Source organism: Nothobranchius furzeri, chromosome 4, assembly GCF_043380555.1.
Source record: "Nothobranchius furzeri strain GRZ-AD chromosome 4, NfurGRZ-RIMD1, whole genome shotgun sequence".
NCBI lineage: Eukaryota > Metazoa > Chordata > Actinopteri > Cyprinodontiformes > Nothobranchiidae > Nothobranchius > Nothobranchius furzeri.
The window spans coordinates 66,301,282-66,323,199 of NC_091744.1; the positions used below are offsets into that span (position 1 = coordinate 66,301,282).

At 41.4% G+C, this 21,918-nt stretch overlaps 3 protein-coding genes across 3 annotated transcripts; 2 read left to right on the forward strand and 1 right to left on the reverse strand.

Annotated features, from left to right (window-relative positions):
• The first annotated feature begins 204 nt into the window (after window positions 1-204).
• On the forward strand, window positions 205-6,240 carry ints14 (integrator complex subunit 14). The gene is made up of 11 exons (XM_015964401.3): window positions 205-658; window positions 1,204-1,311; window positions 1,709-1,864; window positions 2,158-2,276; window positions 2,344-2,486; window positions 2,569-2,661; window positions 2,996-3,140; window positions 3,220-3,353; window positions 4,523-4,641; window positions 5,628-5,693; window positions 5,767-6,240. The coding sequence occupies exons 1-11, from the start codon at window positions 437-439 to the stop codon at window positions 5,998-6,000; spliced, it is 1,539 nt and encodes a 512-aa protein (XP_015819887.1). The 5' UTR covers window positions 205-436; the 3' UTR covers window positions 6,001-6,240.
• hacd3 (3-hydroxyacyl-CoA dehydratase 3) lies at window positions 6,124-10,528 on the reverse strand. Its single transcript, XM_015964402.3, has 11 exons — window positions 10,340-10,528; window positions 9,679-9,721; window positions 9,534-9,607; window positions 9,275-9,439; window positions 9,081-9,126; window positions 8,867-8,977; window positions 8,663-8,790; window positions 8,290-8,402; window positions 7,873-7,979; window positions 6,557-6,688; window positions 6,124-6,458 (listed from the first exon to the last, which is right to left on the reverse strand). The coding sequence occupies exons 1-11, from the start codon at window positions 10,415-10,417 to the stop codon at window positions 6,382-6,384; spliced, it is 1,074 nt and encodes a 357-aa protein (XP_015819888.1). The 5' UTR covers window positions 10,418-10,528; the 3' UTR covers window positions 6,124-6,381.
• Window positions 10,529-10,605: 77 nt separating this feature from the next.
• On the forward strand, window positions 10,606-21,918 carry ppcdc (phosphopantothenoylcysteine decarboxylase). Its single transcript, XM_015964403.3, has 5 exons — window positions 10,606-10,821; window positions 11,093-11,188; window positions 11,496-11,624; window positions 11,735-11,903; window positions 21,749-21,918. The coding sequence occupies exons 1-5, from the start codon at window positions 10,606-10,608 to the stop codon at window positions 21,832-21,834; spliced, it is 696 nt and encodes a 231-aa protein (XP_015819889.1). The 3' UTR covers window positions 21,835-21,918.

A 21,918-nucleotide genomic window follows, 5' to 3' on the forward strand; every position in this document is an offset into this window, starting at 1 on the left:
CTTCTTTTTCTTTGTACAATGTTTTTCTACTTTTGTGAATTTCTATTCCGGATGCTTCACCTCAATAGGAACTTTCTATTTTGCTTAGATGTAGCTACTCGGACAAAATATGTTGGAGCACTTTAAATGAACAATGTCGTTTACATATTTTTTTTCTCTTTGCCATAAATCAGTTGGCAGCTCCACTTTCAGGTTTGACGAACAACAATTTGGAACATTTTAGTATTTTTTTTCCGTTTGGTCTTCTTATGTCGTACATTCCAGAATGCTAACTAGCAAGCTAACATTAGCCCGTGGTAACATGTCTGTCGTACGGATGCTGTATTTTAGTTGAACATCAGTAGCGTTAATGACACACTGAGAGTGGGGTCATTTTCGGGGAGGACTTTATATTTCTCGTATCATTGTTCGAGTACACCGTCAGAAGTGACCCGCCATGCCTACAGTGGTTCTAATGGACGTGTCCCTGTCTATGACACGGCCAGTGTCCCAGGATGGCGGCGAGGAGCTTCAGAGGAAGAACCTGGCCGTACACGGCCTCAACATGTTGTTTGAACACATGGCTTCCAACTATCGCCTTGAGTTCACAGCACTGATGGCCTTCTCCTCCCTCTGGGAGCTGTTGGTCCCTTTCACCCGAGATTACAATGCTTTGCAGGTAAAATGAGAATTGTCTTACAGTTTTGAAAACTGTATAATTTAACTCAGGATAGTAAATATATGAATAATTGGTGAAAATGGGCAAAGTAGAGGTTGGTGATTAATCATTTTCCACAGCTAATTCTTGTGTTGACAAGTTTTTGTTTTGTTTTCGCAAGTTCATCTGAAAGGAGACTGTCCATGTTAACTAAATGCGTAGTGGACCTCCTATTTGGTATAAATACAGATCTTTAGCCCAGCGTAACAGAGCCACATTCAGCCTAACAAGGTTGTAAGTGAAGCTGAAAATGCCAAAAAAGAGTAAAGTATGTCAAATAAAGTAGGTGGTGTTTTGAAAACGGTTTAAAGCCATATCCCCAAAACAAAAGTTCTCCACCCAAAGAGTCAGCTATAGTAAATAGGCAGATCTTAACATTTGGTTAAAATTGAGCAAAATTTTGGAAATCAGACCCTGGACAAGTATTTTTGGAATGTGTCAAATCATATCATGTGTCGTATGTCTGTGAAATGTAAAAACATGATGTTTTTGTTGTTTGTTTACAGGAGGCAATTAGCAGCCTGGAAGACTACGATAAGACGTGTATTGAATCAGCTCTTAATGGAGTTAATAATGTAGTCCAACAGGAATGGGGCAATGGTTGTCCCTGCCAGGTAACCCAGAAATGTTCTGTTTGCACTTCAAAATCATCTAGTGGACCGGCACTACTCAAATATATCATTATTTACCTTAAGCATCACTTTATTCTTCCACTTTTATATTTTAGAGGGATTTTTATACTTTTAACTAATCAATTATCAGCACAATACTTTGTAAAAGTGTTTTTTCTATGTTTTTGTCTGGTTTTCTTTTAAAAGTGCATTAAAATTACTCACTTTTTTTAAAGTTTAAAACCAATAGGCCACTTACACATTGATGCAAAAGAATGTTTATCAGTCAGACACTAAACTAGCTTTAATATACTGTAACTAAATCACATTATGTGGCCATTTTCATGCAGTAAAAGATCCAAATCCTTCTGTTTATGTACTTCCTCTGTTTGTCCTGTAGGTGGTGCTAGTTACTGATGGATCTCTTGGTATTGGGAAGGGCTCCCTTCGACACTCTCTTCAAACCCTGAAGCAGCGAGAAGAAGACAAAAAGTTCCCGCTACCTTTTCCTTTTCCAACCAAAATGTTCATCCTATGTGTAGCTAATGCAGAAGAGGTACTGAGCTAGTCTTTGCTTTGTTAGTTAGCCACTAGTGATGTGCACCCATAAGTTAATTGTGTGAATCCAGTGTTTGATCAGATGCCACGCAGCTTCAAGCATCACAAATTCTGTGATGACTATTAAACCATAACAAGAATGTTTTATCTTGGAAATGGTCACATAAATGTGTGAATGATGGGGTTTAAAAGTGTTTTTTACATGTTTGCATCAACATTTCTGCTAAGATTTTACTCATTGTGGTAGATTTGGTTACATTAAAGGTGGTTTGTGTTTTGTGCAAAATGCAGTTACAAGCCACTGATGCCATGGAAAACCTGGAGGAGCTACTTCGGCTCAGCGGAGGGGACGGACAGATCTTCACTGTGGATGGACCACTCTGCATGAAGAGTGTACAAGCCATGTTTGGGTAAGATACAGTGAATTATACAGTAGCTTCTATCTTTTTTAATATTTCCTGCTTTTATATTTTCCAGGTTGCTGATTGATCACGCATACTCTCCCTTCCATGCGGTGCTGTACTGTGGGAATCTGTCATCAGACGTTCAGGTTTTCCCTCGTCCTGAGCCTGTCCTGGTGGACGAAGAGGTGGAGCCCATACCCCGAACAGTCAGGGCAGGTGCTGATCAGCTTTCACAGTCAATTATAAGAGATTCACTTGAACAGTTAAAAATAATCATAATTCTGTTGCACCTTTTCAGATCTGGAAATTGTGGGCTTCATTGAAATTGCAGACATTTCCAGCCCTCCTGTAATATCCAGACACTTGGTTCTTCCTATTGCTGTAAACAAAGGTTTGTTTTATTGTTTTAAAGGCATCGTTCTGTTCAAATACAATCAACAAAGTCACTGTGCAGCATGGCTGAGGCTTATGTGTTTTACTGGAAAGTACAGTTAAAACTGCAAAATTCTTGTTTTTTTTTCTCACGAAGAGGTGGGTTGCTGCTAAAAGAACAAATCATTTCTAGTAAATAAGAATTTTTTTTGTAACAAGTTATATTAAACTGTCTGAAAAAAGGAAGAGGAACCGACATGCCTGCATTTTAACAGTTCACAAAACATATTGAGACCTTTTTTTTTGTCACAGCTGAATAACGATGACTTCTTGTATTTCTTACTTCATTTCAGATGTGGATGAAATGGGGACAGGAGCCACAGATGAGCTTGAGGAGGAGCCTTCTGCCAGCCAAGTAGCAGGAAAAAGTCCCAACTTTTGTGTTCTACTACACGGAAGTTTGAAGGTTGAGGGAATGGTGGCGCTGGTCCAGCTTGGGTGAGATAAATAAAAACATCTTTAGTCTAATGCCACCATATCAGAGTAACAGAAGATTACATTTAGTTCTGCCTTCCAGGCCTGAGTGGTTCGGGATGCTGTACTCTCAAGCAGACAGCAAGAAGAAATCAAACCTGATGATGTCGCTGTTTGAGCCCGGGCCAGACCCGCTTCCTTGGCTGGGCAAAATCACTCATTTAGGTCCAGTTTCAGGTAATGTTTCCCCTCTTTCATAAACCAACTCGCTCACTGGCATAGGGAGCATTGGTGCAACCGGTGCGGTGAACTGGGGCTCAGCAGGCCCAGAAAGGGGCCCGGAAGAGAGCACAAGCGAGAGAGCGTTGGCCAGCCGCTCAACAGCGAAGATGAGGACGCACTTAAACTCAGACACCCGATGCATTAATTTTCATCCATGGTGTGTTCTGTGTGTTTGCTAATGAAACAACCCAAGTGCATTCGGGCTTGTTAGTGATCATGTTGGGAGAACCGGTTGAATTTTTAGTGCGCGCTGCTCCAGAGCAGCGTGGGCACGGAGGCGGGTACCAGCTGTGAGAAACAGCAACTCTCAGGTACTGATGATGATGATCAGAATCGTCTTCTTGTTAGGGACAGAGAGAAATAAAAACTTGGTGCTGCTGTGTCGGAAGATCTGGCTAAAGTTTATTATTTACTTTCATGGGACAATGTGGTGTTAAATTATGTTAAATTGAACTTTAACCATCTGAGACCCGATTTTGTATTTGATGTAAAAAGAAAAAAACAATTCCAGCTATTACAAACTAGTCGACTCATAAATGTGAACAAAATATTACTTAGATAAAAACAAATGTAAATAAAGATGTTGACATAGTTAAGTTAAAGCAACATTTGCACCGGGGTCCAGCTCAAACTTGCTTCGCCACTGAACTCGCGGCTAGTTTTCTTCATTCCTGCGTAGGGTTGAGTAGGGTTGGGTGATTAATCGAAAATGTATCCTTGTCGAAGTTTCTGACTCGTACCAATATTTTTCCCATTTGAATCAATGTGATTGAAAAAATGTAAAAGATGTGTGTAGGTTGGCGACATTCATGTCCCTTTAAGAAGCTGTACCTCCTGGACAACGTGGCTCGTAATACATGCGACAGCCCAATTTTGCTTTTGTGCACACATGTAGTCCATTTATCGTTATCGAGGTGAAATCCTTAATATACCATCATATTGATTGTAGGCCGTATCATCCAGCCATATTCCTGAGTGTGACATCCCCAGGATGGTGTGGAAGTTCTTATTTAGCATTTGGCTAACTCCTGCGTGGAGGATTGATTGTACAGGATGACACACCTGCTTCGTTTCTAGTGAGATGCATTACTTGACTCTAATGTTCTGTCTTTCTGGTATTTTAGAAGCTGCTGAAAATCCCTACGGAGAGGATGACAGTAAAAGTCCTTTTCCTGTGCAGCCGCCAGCCAAGCGGAGCTATGCTCAGAATGTCACGGTTTGGATTAAAGCCAGTGGATTACAGGTGCGTCAAAATGCTGCATGCATGTAACAAAGAAAAAAATGTACGAATCATACAAATGAATCACCTTAAAAACAAAGTACAATCTTTTTGTATAAGAAGTCACCAATAACATTTCTCGTTAGCGGTCCACTGCTCAGTATATTACGTTAAAATGTATTCATCGTGTTGAAACAAAACAAATGCAGATTTATTTTATGAATAGTCCAAATGTATCAGTTAATTTGAAATTAAGTTCAATCATTAATGCAACATGGTACAATATACTCTAACAGCTGCACTTTGTTGATGTAAACAGTGAGAGCTGCTAACATCTCTATCGTGACTTAAACCTGTGTGGATGTGATGGTGTACATGCCAGACTCTTCCTCTGCTTATCCACACAGAGGAGGAGTCTGGATGTTCAGAGGCAGAGAGCACCATGAGGGGCGGGACTAGCCAGCTCAAAAATAACCAATCAGAAAAAAGGAGGAAATGACGACTATCACGCAACGCTGTAGTTTTTTAGCTGTAGTCAAAGATGGCGTCTGATGACGCCACAAACATTTCTTTAGAAGGTTTTTAGCACATTTTCTTGTTGTGGTTTTAAAGACATGTCAGTCATGTAGAACGGAGGAGAGCCGCAGAGAGTTCCGTTTCAAACGCCATCTTCATTGTTTAGGAGTAACTGAGCATCGGTGTGTGTGGCGTACGCTGCTCAGCTCTGATTGGCTCAATTAGAATTCTCAGGGGGTGGGGTTATTTGAATGGGAACTTTACCAGGCCCTCTGCTTTTCATAAGGAAGCATTGGCATGGCTGGCCAGGCTAGTACATGAGTGACTTGTTGTAAAGCACCTTGGGGGGTTCTAGGACTATATAAGTACAGGCCGTTCACCAAACCCTTAAAAATGGGCTCAGTTTTAAGAATTTCTTTTCTGCATTGATGACCAGTTGAAACTTTTGAGTCATTTCCTGTCAGCACCGATTCATTTATGATGTCATCACATAGACTGATGTCCAGAAGATCCTGAGGAATGCCAGAAAATTACCAGATAAAATGCAGACGTTTTATAAAGTAAGTTTATGCAAAAGCTTTGAACAGAAAAAAGCAAGTTTTTGACTGTATTTAAAGAAAATCTTCTCGTCAGGAGCTGAACCGTCTGCGGAAAGCTGCCTTGGCGTTTGGTTTCTGGGAGCTCTTAAAGGGCGTGGCCGAGCTGCTGGAGAGAGAGTGCACCCTGCTGCCCGACTCGGCCCATCCAGACGCTGCGTTCCAACTCTCCCACGCTGCTCGTCAGCTGAAACTGGCCAGCTCCACCGACTCCCAGTATGCTGCTTTTGAGCACAACATCGTCCCCATGCGCACAGACTTTTCAAGCTGAGGCAAAAAAGGACCAATCTGGTACATTAAACTGTTGTATCTGTATGTATTAGTTTACTGCGAGCTTTTTTACATTTCTCTATAATTCCTTTTTGTTCACCAGATTCATACATTACCAAAAATGTCAGAAGTTTAAGGTTCTTTAATAAACCAGCAAAGGAGTAAATGGTGATTATGTTTCATCAGTTGTTTTTGTTTATAAAGCTTGTAAACAGATTAAAACCCTGCATTTGTTAACAAATGTTTTCTTTCTTTGCTCTTAAACAGTCAACAGCAACAATTTGTTTTAATCAGCTGGGGCAACAAGAAATGCTGCTTTTGACCGGAGCAGACATTTGGGTGTTCTTCAAAAAGGGTTCAAAAGTAAACAAGCAGCAAATTTTTAATTTGCTTTCCTCTTCTTGGTGCGGAAACGCTTCTTCCTCTGCTTGTAAAGGTGGCGAAAGTTGATAAAAAGCCCTAAAGGATGGAAAAAGATTTAACTGGTTACCAGAACGCAAAATAGAGATTTGACAAAAGGAGACTGATGGCTGAGATAAGCGTTTCTACTTCCTCACCCAAAAACATAAAAATCAGATAGACGTGAAGGACGTAGGAGAAGCTGACTGAAGTACCGATTACTTTCGGCAGAGGAATGCGGAACAGTCTGGTTTCATCGAATATGGGAATGGACTGAATCACTGCAACAGCTACAAGGAACAGACAGATACATTTTAATAAAGGAAAAAGCAGTTCAAGCAAGCTACATTAAAATAACAATTCAAAGGTCCTAGACCCACCCACTTAGTCAAAGAATTTCATGGTTACAGAAAATGTCAACACCGGATACAACAGATACTGTCAAACAACCATAGACATAACCTTTGCTTATGTTTTGGCCTGTAGCTGGCACCTCTTCTGCCATAATTCCTAATGTAACATGCCTCTGTACCTTTAACAATTCAGTATGCTAGCTAATATAGTGTGGTGTTTTTATTGTGAAAAACAAGGCAGGTTTTATCTTTCTTTGATTATACTTAACGTCACAATTACAGCAACTCAGTGCCGCCAAGAATCTGGGGAAACTCCAAAAACCAAGTCAAAACTAGCAGAACCCAGCCTGAACCGAACGTTGTTGGACGAGCTCTCGCTTCTCTGGCAGCTTGTAACACGCACACACACACTCGTACATTATGCAAGAAACAAACCGACCGCTCTGCCAACCAACAGAAGACTTGCTGTGTTCACAGTCAACAGGTCCATCACCTAAACGTTTCCCGACAACAACAGAACTAGACTAAACAGAACGGGACACTGCCCATTACACTAGCTAGCCCAGGTCTGGCTTCCATTTCTGTATGTATTACGATCCAATCATTGAGAACGGGACATTCACAATCACTGGACAAGGTATTTCCAGGACTGAACGTTTCAGAGGCGATTAAAATGATTGAAATTCTTGACAAAATATTTAACTTGTTGGTTAATAATAATAACAATAATGCATTGAACTTATATAGCGCTTTTCTAGACACCCAAAGACGCTTTCACACACACTCACATTCACACACTGCTAGTGATGGTAAGCTACTTGTAGCCACAGCCGCCCTGGGGAGGTCTGACAGAGGCGAGGCTGCCATTTGGCGCCGTCGGCCCCTCTGACCACCACTAACACAGGCACGTTGGGTGAAGTGTCTTGCCCAAGGACACAACAGCAGGATACCCCTGGCGGGAGCTACAATCGAACCCATGACCCTCCGATCATGAGGCAAGTCAACCCGCTCTACCACCTGAGCTACTGCTGCCATCAGTATGTGAAGCACACGTCTCCTACTGCACCTTTAAATGACAGTAACAAATACCGGATAACTCGGTAAGCAGCAAACCGATTCACCTTCAGCTAAAACACCTAACGGATACAGTGGGATCCAGACTGTGTACCGCAGCCAAGTGAGGGTTTTCCACTCTGTGTTGCAACAGCCCAGCATGTAAAACGGATACCTGGAATTAGAGCAGCATGTTGATTTTAGACAGACTGGAAACAAGTGTGATGCTCATCAGCTGACACATTTGCATCTGTAACAATACCTCTTTGTTATAGTGAAGTAAATGACCTGCTGATGCTGCTTGCAAATGTTGACTTAGAACTTGAAATTGAGACATAACTACTAGTTTCATGTGGGTTTAATGACCTTTTATAACATTTATTCATTGAATAATAGACTTTATAATTTCTATGTCAGAAAATAAAATTTTAAGTACATCTGATGGATGTAAAAGCATATTTTGATAACATTACTGATATACTTACCTAAAAATCTCAATGGTACTCCACAGATAGAAAACAAAGAACACAACTGGGCGGTGGTGCATTTCTTCCAGACTCCCCAAAATAATGAAGAGGATAAAATTCCTTCCAATCACCTACAAGGAGAGGAAAATGCAGACCCTAAAATCAGATCCAATTATAATAATACATCAAACTTCTATAGCATTTTTTAGGAAACCCAAAGATGCTTTCATGCACTCTCACATTCACACACTGCCGGGGATGGTAAGCTACTATGTAGCCACAGCCACCCTGAGGCGGTCTGACAGAGGTGAGGCTGCCACTTGGTGCCGTCAGCCCCTCTGACCACCACCAACAGTAGTTTTCTGACAGAAATCATGACATAAAGGAGCACCTGTATGAACGTGGGAATAAGAGCAGTTCTAACAACACCAAAGGCAGCGTTGAGGACCTCCACCGATGCCAGGATCTGGCAGAAGAACATAATGTCTGACATTGTGTGAAATGTGTCGTAGAGAGAATCTGAAAGGAGAAGATTTCATTTTAAATGGGTTTTCTGCTCATTTATTAGCTCTTAAATACCAAAAAGCTTTCTAACCTCGGCCAAATATGAAGAGGCGAACTGTCATGTTGACAAAGATCCATGAAAATCCAAGAAACTGAACCAGGTTATACATAAACAAAAAGGCTGTTTTGAGGCTGATAAACCCTGAAATGTTAAAACAAAGATATTTATTATCACTTGATTTCTGTTATTGAAAATACAAAAAGTTCATTTTTATGTGACATTCAATTTTACAACAGATCTTCACCTTCTCCTTTAAGCTTTGCAGTCCTCAACCTGCTCCTTTTCTCATCCTTAGAGATTAAAAAAACATCAAATCTTTGCTTTATTTTCAGTAGGACAATCATCAGCTGCCACATTTGATTATTTTTAATACTGCAATTGAAATTTATAATACCCAAAAACCACACGGCTGACATAAAAACTATTATTTATTCTCACCTTTTCCCAAATCTCCATCTCAGCGTCTGACTCGTCCAGCCAGCGGTCAAAGTCTGGAGTCAGGAAGACAGGTCTACGCTCCTGCAGGGTGAGCCTTTCCCACCAGCCTCGCCGCTCTTTCTGTACTGTGAGGTTTACCTGACGTTGTGTGGACTTGTGCCTCACCTGGAAACATAAACTGATGTTACAGCAAAATTCAGTATAACATAAAATGGTATGATGGTGAGAAAAGGAAGGTTATTTAGGATAAAATGTGCACCTGAGGCTTTACTGGAAAAAGGAACTCTAAGCTGAACTCATATTCATGTAGTCCTTTTGCACCGTATCCCTGGGCTAGATGCAAAACACAAATCATGTTAAAAATGACTTTTCCTTTAAAACATACATGAAATTCATAAACATACCTCTGAATTGAAGGACATTATCCTGCACCTGGACATCAATATTCTGCAGAACAAAGACAAAACAATGACTGATGATGCACAAACTTCCTCCTAACTGAAGCATCGCTTTGCTTCCTGTGATGTGCACAAACCTGTAGGATATAAAACATTTACATGATTACTAAGTTTCATCACATCAACAAAAGTAACTTGCCCTAAAGATTTACCATTTGAAACCAACTTTGTACATTTCATGTCATGGTTTCAGTTTCTCTTAAGAAACATCTACAGGAGCTGACAGTGTTGCAAAGACTTCAACACTACGTGTGGAGTATGCCTGATTTTCTTTGCAGTGCAGCTTCAAACTAAATATTCGGTCATCTCAACACCCTGAAACAATCCACCTCCACATCAGAAAGGGCTAGAGGATATTTCTGCTATTTTAATCCACTAGACGGACCTCGAACCCACGCGTGTCTTCTTTAAAACGTATCCAACTCCACACGTGAAGGATTCAGCCCGAGGAAGGGAGCTTTGTAAAGATTATTACCCAATGTATCTCTGAGATCGTCTCCCGACAAGCAAAACAAATGTCATGTTTCCACGAACGTTCGATTTTTAATTTGCTTCCGTGTTTACCCCTAAATAATAAAGCTAACAGTAGCCAGGTTAAAGTACTCACCTGGGCGTCCGTCAGCTCCACTCGCAGGAAGATTTCCTCGTGACGTTGAGCCCAGTGAACAAGAGGCGTGAGAGTCATTTTATTTTACTTTTTACCTTCAAATAAAATAAAAATAAAATTGTGAATATTTCATGCTACCTTCGTTGAAAGCTTTTAGCTAATACCCCGCGTAATCTAGTACCAACGCGCGCGCGCTCCAAATCAGACGTAGCGACGTGCTCGTGTCAAAAGAAGCGTAGTTCTCTTCTCTGATTGGCTCTCGTTTAATGTTTACGGATGTGCATCAGCGCAGCACCGCAGCAGCAAGTTGTGGAGCTCTCCCTGAATCTACAGCTATCATGCAGACAGATGACAGCGTTTCATCTCTGAAAAAGGATTTACTGAAACCTCCTGGGTCATTTCGTGTACTTGTTGGCGTAACAGGAAGCGTCGCAGCATTGAAACTGCCTGCTTTGGTCTCCGAGCTTCTCCAGCTCCCTGGGGTGAACTGATTCACAACTATTATCAAACTTCAATTTAGAATCTCTGTTGCCAGATGAATTTTGAAACATAGCACGGATTTGTTCCTAAACTGAATGACCTTACCTTAACCGCAAGATGGGGACATTTGCCAGAAACTTAAAAATCTACCTTTTTGTTTTGCGAAAATATTTCCATCAGTTTAAAAATAGTTTTCAATTCAAACGAAACTATAAATGCTCATTGTCAGTGTTTTTTATTTAATTTTGTTTTTGTTGTTTGTTTTTGCTTCAGGTGGATGTAAGGGTGGTCACCACAGAGCATGCTAAACACTTCTACAACCCTGCAGAGGTGTCAGTAAACATCTACAGTGACAAAGATGAGTGGGAGGTAATACACACCCATTCGTGTGTATTATTCTATATATTTCCTCATTTTAAAAACATAGTTCTTTATTTAATATTCTTTCATGCTCATAAAGCATAGTACTGTTGTTGAAATTCACAAATAAATTCAAGTTTGGCGTGAGTTGATAATTATTCATCTAATTTTCTAGTTATTTCTTAGAAGTTTGACAGAAACGTTGTCCAGGGTCAAAAAAGATTGTGAAATGTTTGCATCCTGCAGTCCAGTGGGAAGTTTAGGACATACATGCCTCACTGATTGTTTGCTAAATAAACATTTTTCCTTTTTTTAGTTTTGGACACAGAGATCAGATCCTGTGCTACACATTGAGCTAAGGCGATGGGCTGACCTCCTGATCATTGCTCCACTTGATGCCAACACTCTTGGAAAGATTGCTTCTGGTATTTGTGACAATCTACTGGTGAGGGCAGGAATCCATAATCATATCCTTCACAATAACCATGACACAAACAATCTAACACACATTTTACACATGTTTATTTTCAATGTGATTATAATTTGCTCTTTTAGACATGTGTAGTACGGGCCTGGGACATTGGTCGGCCTCTTCTGTTCTGCCCTGCTATGAATACAGCGATGTGGCAGCATCCCATCACAGCCCAGCAGGTATCCAGGCTGAAAGAGTTTGGATATGTGGAAGTCCCCTGCATTTCTAAGAAGCTAGTCTGTGGAGATGATGGTGAGTTATTAGTGTCTTTATTTTATTAATTGGTTGTATACATATATCATTTTTCTCTAAACAAAAACACACAGGACAAAACAAAAAAAAAATCCCCAACCACCGTTGTACTGGATAAAACAAAAATAATATAAAAAGACACAACTCAGGTTTCAATATGGCGCCAAGTCATTATAAAAACTACTCAGTTATATTTTATGTGAAGTTACCATACCTAAAATAAAAATTCCATAAATAATGTCAGGCAATAGAACAGTTTAATTTATAAGTGCTCTGAAATACAAGTTATCATATAAATGTAACATATTCAAAATATAATAATAATAATAATAATAATAATAATACATTTTATTTCAACAGCACCTTTCTAAACACTCAAGGACACTTTACAGATACTTTAAAGTATGTTTGGAATAAACATTTAGTTACAGATCAGTAAAAACAGAAAATTATTCAAATGTGGTAAAAAGCACTATGTTTTCTCTCTCTCTCATAACAAAGCAGTCCTAACACGCTTATAAACATGTACATGTACAGTTTTATTTAATCCCAAAGTAGATTGTTCTGAGATGGGTGGGATTAAACCACTGTCTTGGATAAACAGAAATTTAGATTTTTTTTTTAAGAAACAACAGATTCAAATGAAGAAGAGTATTATCTTCCTGAAATAAAACACATTAAAGCTGTTATGGCGAATCTGCTAACAAGCTAGGTTTTGAACACAAACACGGTCACGGAACACTCACCCCTCCCCTCAGGTATCTTCCCTGAGACGCTTCTGGCACGACTGGAAACCTGTAATGCCGGATGAAGCAAGAGAGTGCTAAACACCAGTTGCCGTCTTCTAGGTCCAAACGTCTTTTGTTGTCCGTGACTTTAAATGGCGTGACTATTTCCTTTTGGGACTCTGGTAGTTTACCCTAAAGTTGAAGTGGTAGCAGCCGGTTGTTTCTCCTTCTCTGATGTTCTTGAGCAGAGAACCTCTCACACCAGTGGTGTTCTGCTGCTAAATATGTGAGTGCGTAATGAATGGAGGACCCAGGGAAGTGTGGTGGTTCGATGAGCCAGACAACTGGAAGGTCCAGATGCTTTTGCTCCAAAACATGTTATTGATGGATAGGGCTGCAACAACGAATCAATGAAAGCGATAAAAATTGTTGTGTAGTGCAACCTTTATATAACAGTCAATGCGCACATTCAAGTTCAATTCAAGTTTATTTATATAGCGCCAAATCACGACAAGAGTCGTCTCAAGGCACTTCACACAGTAAACATTCCAGCACAGGTCAGTTCATTAAGCCAATCTCATCTCATCTGTATGTGGCAGCAGTGCAGACAGAGGCAGATCAGAACAAGAGAGACATATACGTCGCACGTGTGATGGAAAAACAGTATGCGATAAACTATTTTTAGACATAGCACTCAAGCGACACTTTTCCTAGTAACTTTTCTTCCCTAGAACTTTATTTAACACAGGTTAGATGCTTTTTACTGGCGCACAATGTACCAGTCTAGGTGCTGTGGAGGAAAACAGAGAAACCAGCAAAGACACAAAGGCAGAAACAGTCCAAAATTTTGGGAACAAAAGTGCAATTACGGGCAGATTGTGCTAGCGGGTAGCAGGCTCACGATCAAGTAGGGTTCAGCAAAAACACAATGGTCGTGAAATGAATATCTAAACTCTGCAAGCAGAAGATTCAACAGTCAAACACCATCCGGTTTATTTATCCTGTTTAAACTGTCTGCAGCGCTATAAGGAGCCTAAGTCACGCCCATCTACTTCCGGACCATGGGTCCCTGGAAGAACGAAAAAAATGAATGCATGTCAACGGGGTTAATAGAGTAATTTTCTATTCCCGCTTGTTCTGTGCCATGGATTTCACATATGATGTTCGTGAATTTTAAAGATGCATTTTGATACCAAGAAAGTGCTTATTTTTGAACGGGGGGAAACATTATTTTAGGTTTTGTGTGAAAATAAGTCCAGGACACTCAAATGCGTCATCATTTGTTTTCATTTAAATAGAAGTACAACATGTGTGTGATCCAGGGCATAAGGCAAAGCGAATTAGAAAATAATTCTTTTAGACCCGTTGACGCATTCATTTTTTCATTCTTCCGTGGACCCATGAGCCAACAGGAAAAGGAGGAGACTTTCCTATGGAGCAGGCTGCAGTCAGGTTGCTGCTTAGAGTCTGCTGTGCTAAACACCACTGTAGGATTATGGCAAACCACTGTAGCATATGTGAACACCCCCCCCTACCAGATTATTACTCAACTCCCACTTCCTGTTTGAAAAATGCAAAAATGCTGTTGCCTAGCAGACCGAGAGCACAGAGCCTCTAACAAATACACACACACACAGGCACACAACAACATTGTGACATCATATGGTACCAGCTAATGTTCTAGGGTACCTCTTAGCCAATAGCGATGGCAGATTAAAATTCAAATGCAGTGCAGAGTTTTTACCTGACAACGGCACAACACTGACAGTTTTAGGCAGAAATTTTAAATTTTAACTAAAATGCACTAAAGTTAAAACTATTGAATACACGTGTCTGCAGCATGATTAGACACGCATTTATATCGTTTATCAGAAAAAAAATGTTGATTTGGGAGTGACTTGCCCTTTAAACTGAATTTTGCTAACCGGTACATAAGATATGTCACCGTTATATTTTTAGGAGTAGTAATGAAATTGTATTAGCATTTCCAGGAGCTTACTACTGTACATGCTAATGAAATACATTAAATTTTACTGCTCATAGTTAAATTAAAGTTATTAGGTGATAGCTTAAATTAAAGTTATTAGGTGATAGCATTTTGTTTTGCACGCTAAATAACTGTTTTCTAATCATGTTTTGTTTGTAAAACAAAGGAAGCAGAGAAAAAATGTTTCTCTAGCAGTTTTTAAATGTTCCTGTTTAATTCGATTAATCAATTAGTCGAGTCGAGACCCCTTCCAATTCATCGATGATCCAAATAATCGTTTGTTGCAGCCCTATTGGTGGAGGTATACAAATGGGAGAGCACCGTTTTATTTATTGACTTACGGTATTTTGCTTTTTCATCTCCACAATATATTTATAGCTATACTATGTTAGAACATTAAGAGGCATGAAAAAAATGTTTTAAGCTAATTTGTTTTCCCAATTTGCCATTGCAGCTTTAAAGACTCACTCGTGATGTGGTGTTGCTTTGTTGCATCTTTTACTAAATGTGCTGACTCTAACAAGGAATTCTGAATTACAGACAGTCGCATTAACAGCAGTTCCAATTTTGAGGAAACGTCTCGGTCAAAGAAAAACATTAGATTAAATTTTTGGGGCATTCAACAACAACAATTTTATGACAAAGATAATATGAATGCTTTAAATCTAAAAATAAAAATCCTGTTGAAAATTGTGAAAAAAATAACGAGAACAAACCAAAAAAAATCCTGACTAAACATTAGACAAAGATGAGTAAAACTCATGTGAGCCTAGTGCTGCTTCCTCTTTTAAAAGGTTCACTTTCCTCACATTTTATGTGAATAAACACACAGTTGAACTGAAAAAGCAACTTACGCTCTGCTGCTGTCTTGTTTTAGTCTCTGTAATCAGCAGGAATGTGTTTGGACGTTTTCCTAGGCTCTTTTTTTATTGTTTATTTTTCTGTTGAATCTGGGGCCTGTTTTTCTTTATGACTCATGTCTAAAGAAGTTGTGTGGTTTAATAGACTTGAACCTTTGTCGTTTTGCCAGCTGTGGCTGTAAGAACATTCAAAGATACAGCGATGACTGCTGTATTACTCATTATTGTTACACATGCTTCTCCCTATGATAACACACTTTTAATTGTTACTCACCACCAAACCATTGTGTGTTTATTCCCAAAATATACCTTGACTTGGACAGATTCTAATAAAACGTTCAGAAAATAATGACTGAATACAAATCTACTGGTGATTAACAACTAGAGTCAACTCAATTCAACTTGGCCAACGCAGCTAAAAGTTCAGTAACTCAATATTATGGATGTTTGGCTAAAATATAGTCTTATGATAAAATGGCTCCAACTCTATCATTTCTCTGAATAAGAGTGTTTAAAACTCTTGACATAAAAAGCAGCAGGTAACATGCGTTTCTCAAACTTTGCTTGCCTTCAATTATTGTTTTTCTGTACTTATGTCTGCCAAATAATTTGCCAGCTGTTCTACTAACTACAGACAATGATGCCCATTGTTTAGCATGATGCTTTACTTATTAACCATGAGTTTTAAACAGCAATACAGGGCTTAGCAAAAACTGGGTTGTTTTTACAGTTTTGCATGAAGTGCAAACCAGAGAATTACAGTGGAATTGTAAAACCATCTGTTTTTTTCCTGTGATTTGCACTAGGGGTTGTATCGACTAATCAACTTCACTGCTCTGTAGTGACTTTTTATGCCTTTCATCAACTAGTCGCTGTCACGTGATAATGACCGACAAGTTGCAGTCCTCAGAAAAGACAGCAGGTGATGAGCCCCTGCGCATCGGGAGGGGACGCGCTGTGCCAGAGCTTCGGTATCTGATGCCCGCCGTAAAACGGATATTTGACCGAATTGTGACCTTTACCCTCTTGCAATTTAACCTTCCCCTCACCCCCATCCCAACCTTAACCAGCTTGCGCATGCAAAGCTCTGATCGTTGACGAGCTCAAATTAGGTGTCGCCACCTCAAAAACAAATTTAACATACGATCGTTTATGTCGGCTCATTTCCTTTTATGTTTTCTGTCTTTTATTTGTGCCTGCTGCGTGGAGCGGAGCTCATCACCTGTTTTGTCCTCCGGTGACGCACCTCACTGGTGTGGCCAGCGCGCACTCTGTTGTTTTTGCGGTCGGTAGATCTTTTAGAACTGCAGTTCAAAGGTAACTCATAAGGTGTATATATATATGAAGCCAAGTGACGTCATCAACGACTAGTCGAACTCGACTCGATTTTTATTACTTGACGGTCGACTTTAACAAAAATTAAGCCATGCAGCCCCTAATTTGCACATGCTTGTTGGTGAAGCTTTTAGTGTTTAAAAGTGTAGTTGTAGGCAGCTCAGAGAGTAGAAAAAGAGGACTACATGGGGATTTTGCAATTCAAGAGGGTTTCAAAAATGTCCAGTGAACCTTCTGATTATAACTGCATGACCCAGCATACTTAGATAAAAGGGAGGTGTGGTGGTTGCAGAAGCAGATACATTTGATTTATAGAAATAAAAGGAGGTAATGGAAAAGCTTTGGTGTTGCTAACAATCCTGTCAGAGGTTTTAAGTCTTCTAGGAGGATGTTAGCATCATGACTAAAGAAAGAGAAACAAAAAACTCAATTCTTTTGACTCTGAGAGCTGATTGCTTGCATCACGGACATAGGACACAGCCAGGAAACAGAAGTGCCGGGGTCGTGGTCTATTGGTCTGTCCTCGTGTGGGGGTGCCCATCCCCGCCTGGAAATCCTGGGGATGGCTCCGGGTCCCAGCTACAGCGGGGTCACTGAGGGGTCGGGCAGTTGCAAGTTGGAGGGGGCAACATTCAGGAACCTGCCCCCCCCCCCCCCAATAAATGGTGTGGCCTGTGTTGCACCACTCCCCTCAGGCAGACAATTTCAGGGATTTGAGGGTTTGGGCTTGGTAGGGGGGAGGGGGTTGGATGGGTGGGACTGTCAAACTGTGTTGCAGTGATGAAGGGAACTCTTCTGTTCTGGTCATGCTGGACCTGACTGCAGCCTTTGACATTATTGACATTGTTGACCATCACCTGCTTCTTGATAGGTAGGCCTTTCAGGATCTGCTCTGGAGTGGTTCTCCTCATATCTGTCTGAGCATTCCTTCTCTGTGGCCGTCTCCAAGTTTAGGTCCTCCACCACCTTCCTCACCCATGGTGTCCCTCAAGGTTCTGTGCTGGGGCCTCTACTCTTCCTTCTCTATTTGCTTCCTCTTCAGCACATCCTGAGCTCCTTTAAAAGAGTTTCATACCATCTTTACACAGATGACATCCAACTTTAAGCCCCATGAGATGTCTAAGCTGCAGCTGTTACACACCTGCTTAGACTCTATCAAAACCTGGATGGCTGGGAGCTTTATACAGCTGAATGAAGATAAGACTGAGATCCTCATCTGTGCCCCAGACAAGCTGGTTCCCAAAGTCAGAAACTTTCTTTGTCAGCTTGCTTCTCACACCAAACCTTCCGTCAAGAATCTTGGTGTGACCTTTGGCCCAGCTCTCACCCTGGATTCTCATGTCAGTTCTCTTGTTCGCTCTTCCTTCTTCCATCTTAGGAACATTGCTAAGCTGAGTCCCATTCTGTCTCGCTCTGAAATTGAGACAGTTCTCCACACCTTCATCTCCTCACGCTTAGACTACTGTAACTCTCTTTTCACGTGTCTGAGCAGAACCTCCCTGAACCGTCTACAGGTGGTTCAGACTGCCTGTGCTCGGCTTCTGACCAAGTCTCCAAACACACCCACATCACCCCGCTTCTCCTCCAGATTCACCGGCTGCTCGTTAACTTCAGGGTTCATTTCAAGATCCTGGTTCTGGTCTATAGGGCCTTACCTGGACAAGCACCATCTTACATTAGTGATCTTCTTAGTCCCTACACCCCCAGCAGGTCCCTGAGGTCCAGTGACCAATGCCTACTGGTTGTGCAGCACCAGGCTAAAGACCAAAGGTGACAGATCATTTGCTGCTGTGGCCCCCAGACTCTGGAACTCTCTCCCCCTGAGCCTGAGATCAGTGGACTCAGTGGACTCCTTTAAAAAAGCAGCTGAAAAATCACCTGTTCAAGCTGGCCTTAGTGTGACCTTCATCACCATCCTCTCCTTATTCTGCTCTTATTCCACCTTTCCCGGGATCCACTGATTTCCCTCTTTCATGGTCATTTTCTCTCTCCTTTTCCTTACATTTTTTTCATCACAATTTGTATGTTTTTCTCCTTTTATATCATTTTTTAAATCCTTATATATCTTTTTTTGTGAAGCACCTCGTGATTTTTATTTTGAGAGGCACTGTATAAAAGATTGTCTTTTGTCTTTCTTTATTTCTGTTCTCTCCTTTCAGCCGCCTGTTGGGTTATTTTATTAAAACCAAGTTACCTTAAGAGAAGTCAAACGCACAGAGGATTAGAGAAATATTATTGTTCACTTTACTTTGCAAAGTGGAGAGACGAAATGAATACGCACCCAAGCATGGTTCACAGGATCTCTCAGGGAACATCCGTTTTCTGAGGGTTTTTATTAGCAAGCACACACAACACATCACATCACATTCCTAAACTGCTCCGTAGAGATTCAGGTGGAAAGCTGTTTAATGTAGGGAGTAAAAACAACTCCATACAAAACCAGGTGCATTCAGTCAACATGCTGTTTCCCATGGGAGTATAACTGATAACACAGACCAGCGTGGTCTGAGGAAGGCCGTTGTCCTCCCTGTTGAGATGGGAAGACTGGCACAGGATAACACTTGCATTTTAATGAAGCAACAGGTGTTTTACTTATAAGCTAGCTATGATTTTAAGCAGTGATGTCAGTGAAAACCAATTTTTCTCTATCACCTTCTGCTGCAGCCCATGCCACCTCCACCCCGTTTTAACTGCTCAGGACATGTGGGGTCCTGCTGTAGCCTTGACCACTTAGCCCAATTAGTCATATACATCACCACACTCCAACCTAGATTATCACACACACGCAACATTGGTCAACCTGTGGACGAGCGGTGATGGTGAAGGCTTCGCCCCTGTTGGTTCTGCCGTCTACCCTCTGTCAATCTGGTGGGGCTGGGGATCTGGAGCTGCCTGCGGGGCTTTGAGTCCGTTGTGGAGATGGATGGGTGGGGATAGGTGCTCACGGGTTGGGGTATGGTCTGGGGGCCCTGGCCCATGCTGCTGCATAGTAGGTTGGTAGTTGTTGAATTGGGATCTTGGGCATATTGAGCTGCCCGCTGCCTTGGGGGCTGTTCCAGAGATGAGGAGGGTGCTCCACTGATTGGCCCCCCATATTTTGCAACCAAGTGTGTACTCTCAAGCCATTATCCTCACCATCCATATGTGTTGGGGGTGCAGTTGGGGGGGCTGGCGCTCAGTTTGCTGGAGGGCAAGGCCGTGATGGCTTGGTTGACCTGTGCTTAGCTGTCCCTTGCGGGGTGTTAGGGTGGACCTAACGGTGGGGGTAACAGTGTGCTGGGCTGGGGGCTCCAGACTTGGCAGCCACAAATGGGTTCCCTTTGGCTGAGGGCTAGTGTTCTGATGTCGTCGGGCTTGGGTCTGACCTCTGGGCTGGCCGATTGGTGTCCGGCCTTTGGTGGCTATCGGATGCTGGGACATGTGTGGCCCCAAACTCTAGTCTCTCTCTCTTTCCATGTTTGTGTTGTACGTCTCTTTTCTCCCTGCCTATCCACTCCAGTGCATAGGTGAATGTGGTCTAACCCCGGGTTTCCACAGGAGCCGTCAGCAGCACGTTACTGCAGCAGCACGTCTTGCTCGCGTAAGCTGCTGCTTGGCCCTTCCCACGAGACGCGAAGCAGCAGGGGAGCAGCTGTCACCGACCGAGCACAAAGTCACACGAGTGACTTCGTCAGTAAACACAACAACAAGCAGGAGAAAACTACAACATGGCTCCAAAATGTTTGTGTTTTATGTTCTGTCCGTTTTATAATCGCCAATACGGACCTGAAAAACAAAGGAGACCGCTAGCTAGGTGATAACTTCTCACGGGGCCGCACAGTTAGTAACTTTTTTAAAGTAAAGCAACTGGAAGGCAGTACGTTCTTTATTCTGAAAATCTCGGGAGCTTCTCTCCATTTCCGCGTCCGATTTCCTGTCTTTCCTTCCCCAAAAATGTCGAACTTGACCCGTTTCAGAGGTGTCGCGCGTAGAAAATTGAACTGGCGTGTAAGGGCCGCGACATGCTGCTCCTGAGACGCGGCCGACTCGCGCTGCTGACTGCTCCAGTGGAAAAGGTTCTGTTGACCACAGCGGTTCCCATCAGCAGCTATGACGTGCTGCTGCAGTAACGTGCTGCTGACGGCTCCTGTGGAAAGCCGGGGTAACATGTTCTGTGCAACAGGAGGAACTTCTCACATCTCTCTTGCTGTAGATTAAAACTACTCTGGCATGCAATGTCACCTGGTTCAACCATTCTACTGCTAGGACAGGTTAAAAAAAAACAGGAGAGATTCATTTCCTAAAGAAGCAGCCAAAATCAACAACACAGCAGGTTGGATAAGTGGGAGGAGTTGGGAATGGTTGTCATCGCTTCACATACTCAGAACGGACAATTCTTCCACTCATAATGTCATGTATTTATAAAAAATGGTGAAATGAAGCAGAGAATTTAAAATAAGAGAATTTAGAGATGACAAAAATTGCACTACCTGACAATTTGGCTCCAGTTTCAGAACAAATGTATGTGAATAAAGGTAATGGCAAATGCCACGTGTCATATCAACATGTTTGGTACACGCTTGAAGAGCTCTAATAAACAGCAGCAGGTTACCTTATAGAGAAACATGTTGATTGTTGTCGTTTATGCCCTTTAGACCTGGGGTCCTCAACAAATTTGTTCAAGGGCTGGAGTTTTTTCCAGCAGACACCATTAGGGCCAGATGCTCTTCTAAAATGAAGTTAAAGTATTATTGTATCTTAATTTATTAATATTTTTAAATGCCCTTGTATTCATTCTAAACAGTTTTGTTTTAGTTGTGTTTGCAGAATGTCTTTAGGGACTTTTCAATCCTCCAAGAGGAACTCCTAATCAAAGAGTCTGCATAAACTAAATGTAATTTTCAATATAGTGATATTATATAAGATATTCATGTAACCATTTTGTCCCTGTTTTAGGTAAAGGTGCCATGGCAGAAGTGTCCACCATTGTCAGCGCTGTCAAACACTATCTCCCAGATGTGTCGCCAGTCTCCTCACAATAATCTAAAATAAAATAAAGCCAATGGCTATAGTCTTTACACTTGTGTCCAAAAGATCCAGTTAACTCACAGTAAACTCAAAACAAC

Bases quoted from the DNA above. Each gene is read 5' to 3' on its own strand.
- ints14 (XM_015964401.3), top strand. From the start codon at position 437: ATGCCTACAGTGGTTCTAATGGACGTGTCCCTGTCTATGACACGGCCA. The intron at 2,662-2,995 runs GTTTGTTTTATT...ACTTCATTTCAG, and splicing joins TCCTATTGCTGTAAACAAAG to ATGTGGATGAAATGGGGACA. The intron at 3,354-4,522 runs GTAATGTTTCCC...CTGGTATTTTAG, and splicing joins TCATTTAGGTCCAGTTTCAG to AAGCTGCTGAAAATCCCTAC.
- ppcdc (XM_015964403.3), top strand. From the start codon at position 10,606: ATGTTTACGGATGTGCATCAGCGCAGCACCGCAGCAGCAAGTTGTGGA. The intron at 11,625-11,734 runs GTGAGGGCAGGA...TTGCTCTTTTAG, and splicing joins GTATTTGTGACAATCTACTG to ACATGTGTAGTACGGGCCTG. The intron at 11,904-21,748 runs GTGAGTTATTAG...TCCCTGTTTTAG, and splicing joins GCTAGTCTGTGGAGATGATG to GTAAAGGTGCCATGGCAGAA.
- hacd3 (XM_015964402.3), bottom strand. From the start codon at position 10,417: ATGACTCTCACGCCTCTTGTTCACTGGGCTCAACGTCACGAGGAAATC. The intron at 9,722-10,339 runs GTGAGTACTTTA...TTTGTTCTGCAG, and splicing joins TGGAGCTGACGGACGCCCAG to AATATTGATGTCCAGGTGCA. The intron at 7,980-8,289 runs GTAAGTATATCA...CTCTAATTCCAG, and splicing joins AGTACCATTGAGATTTTTAG to GTATCCGTTTTACATGCTGG.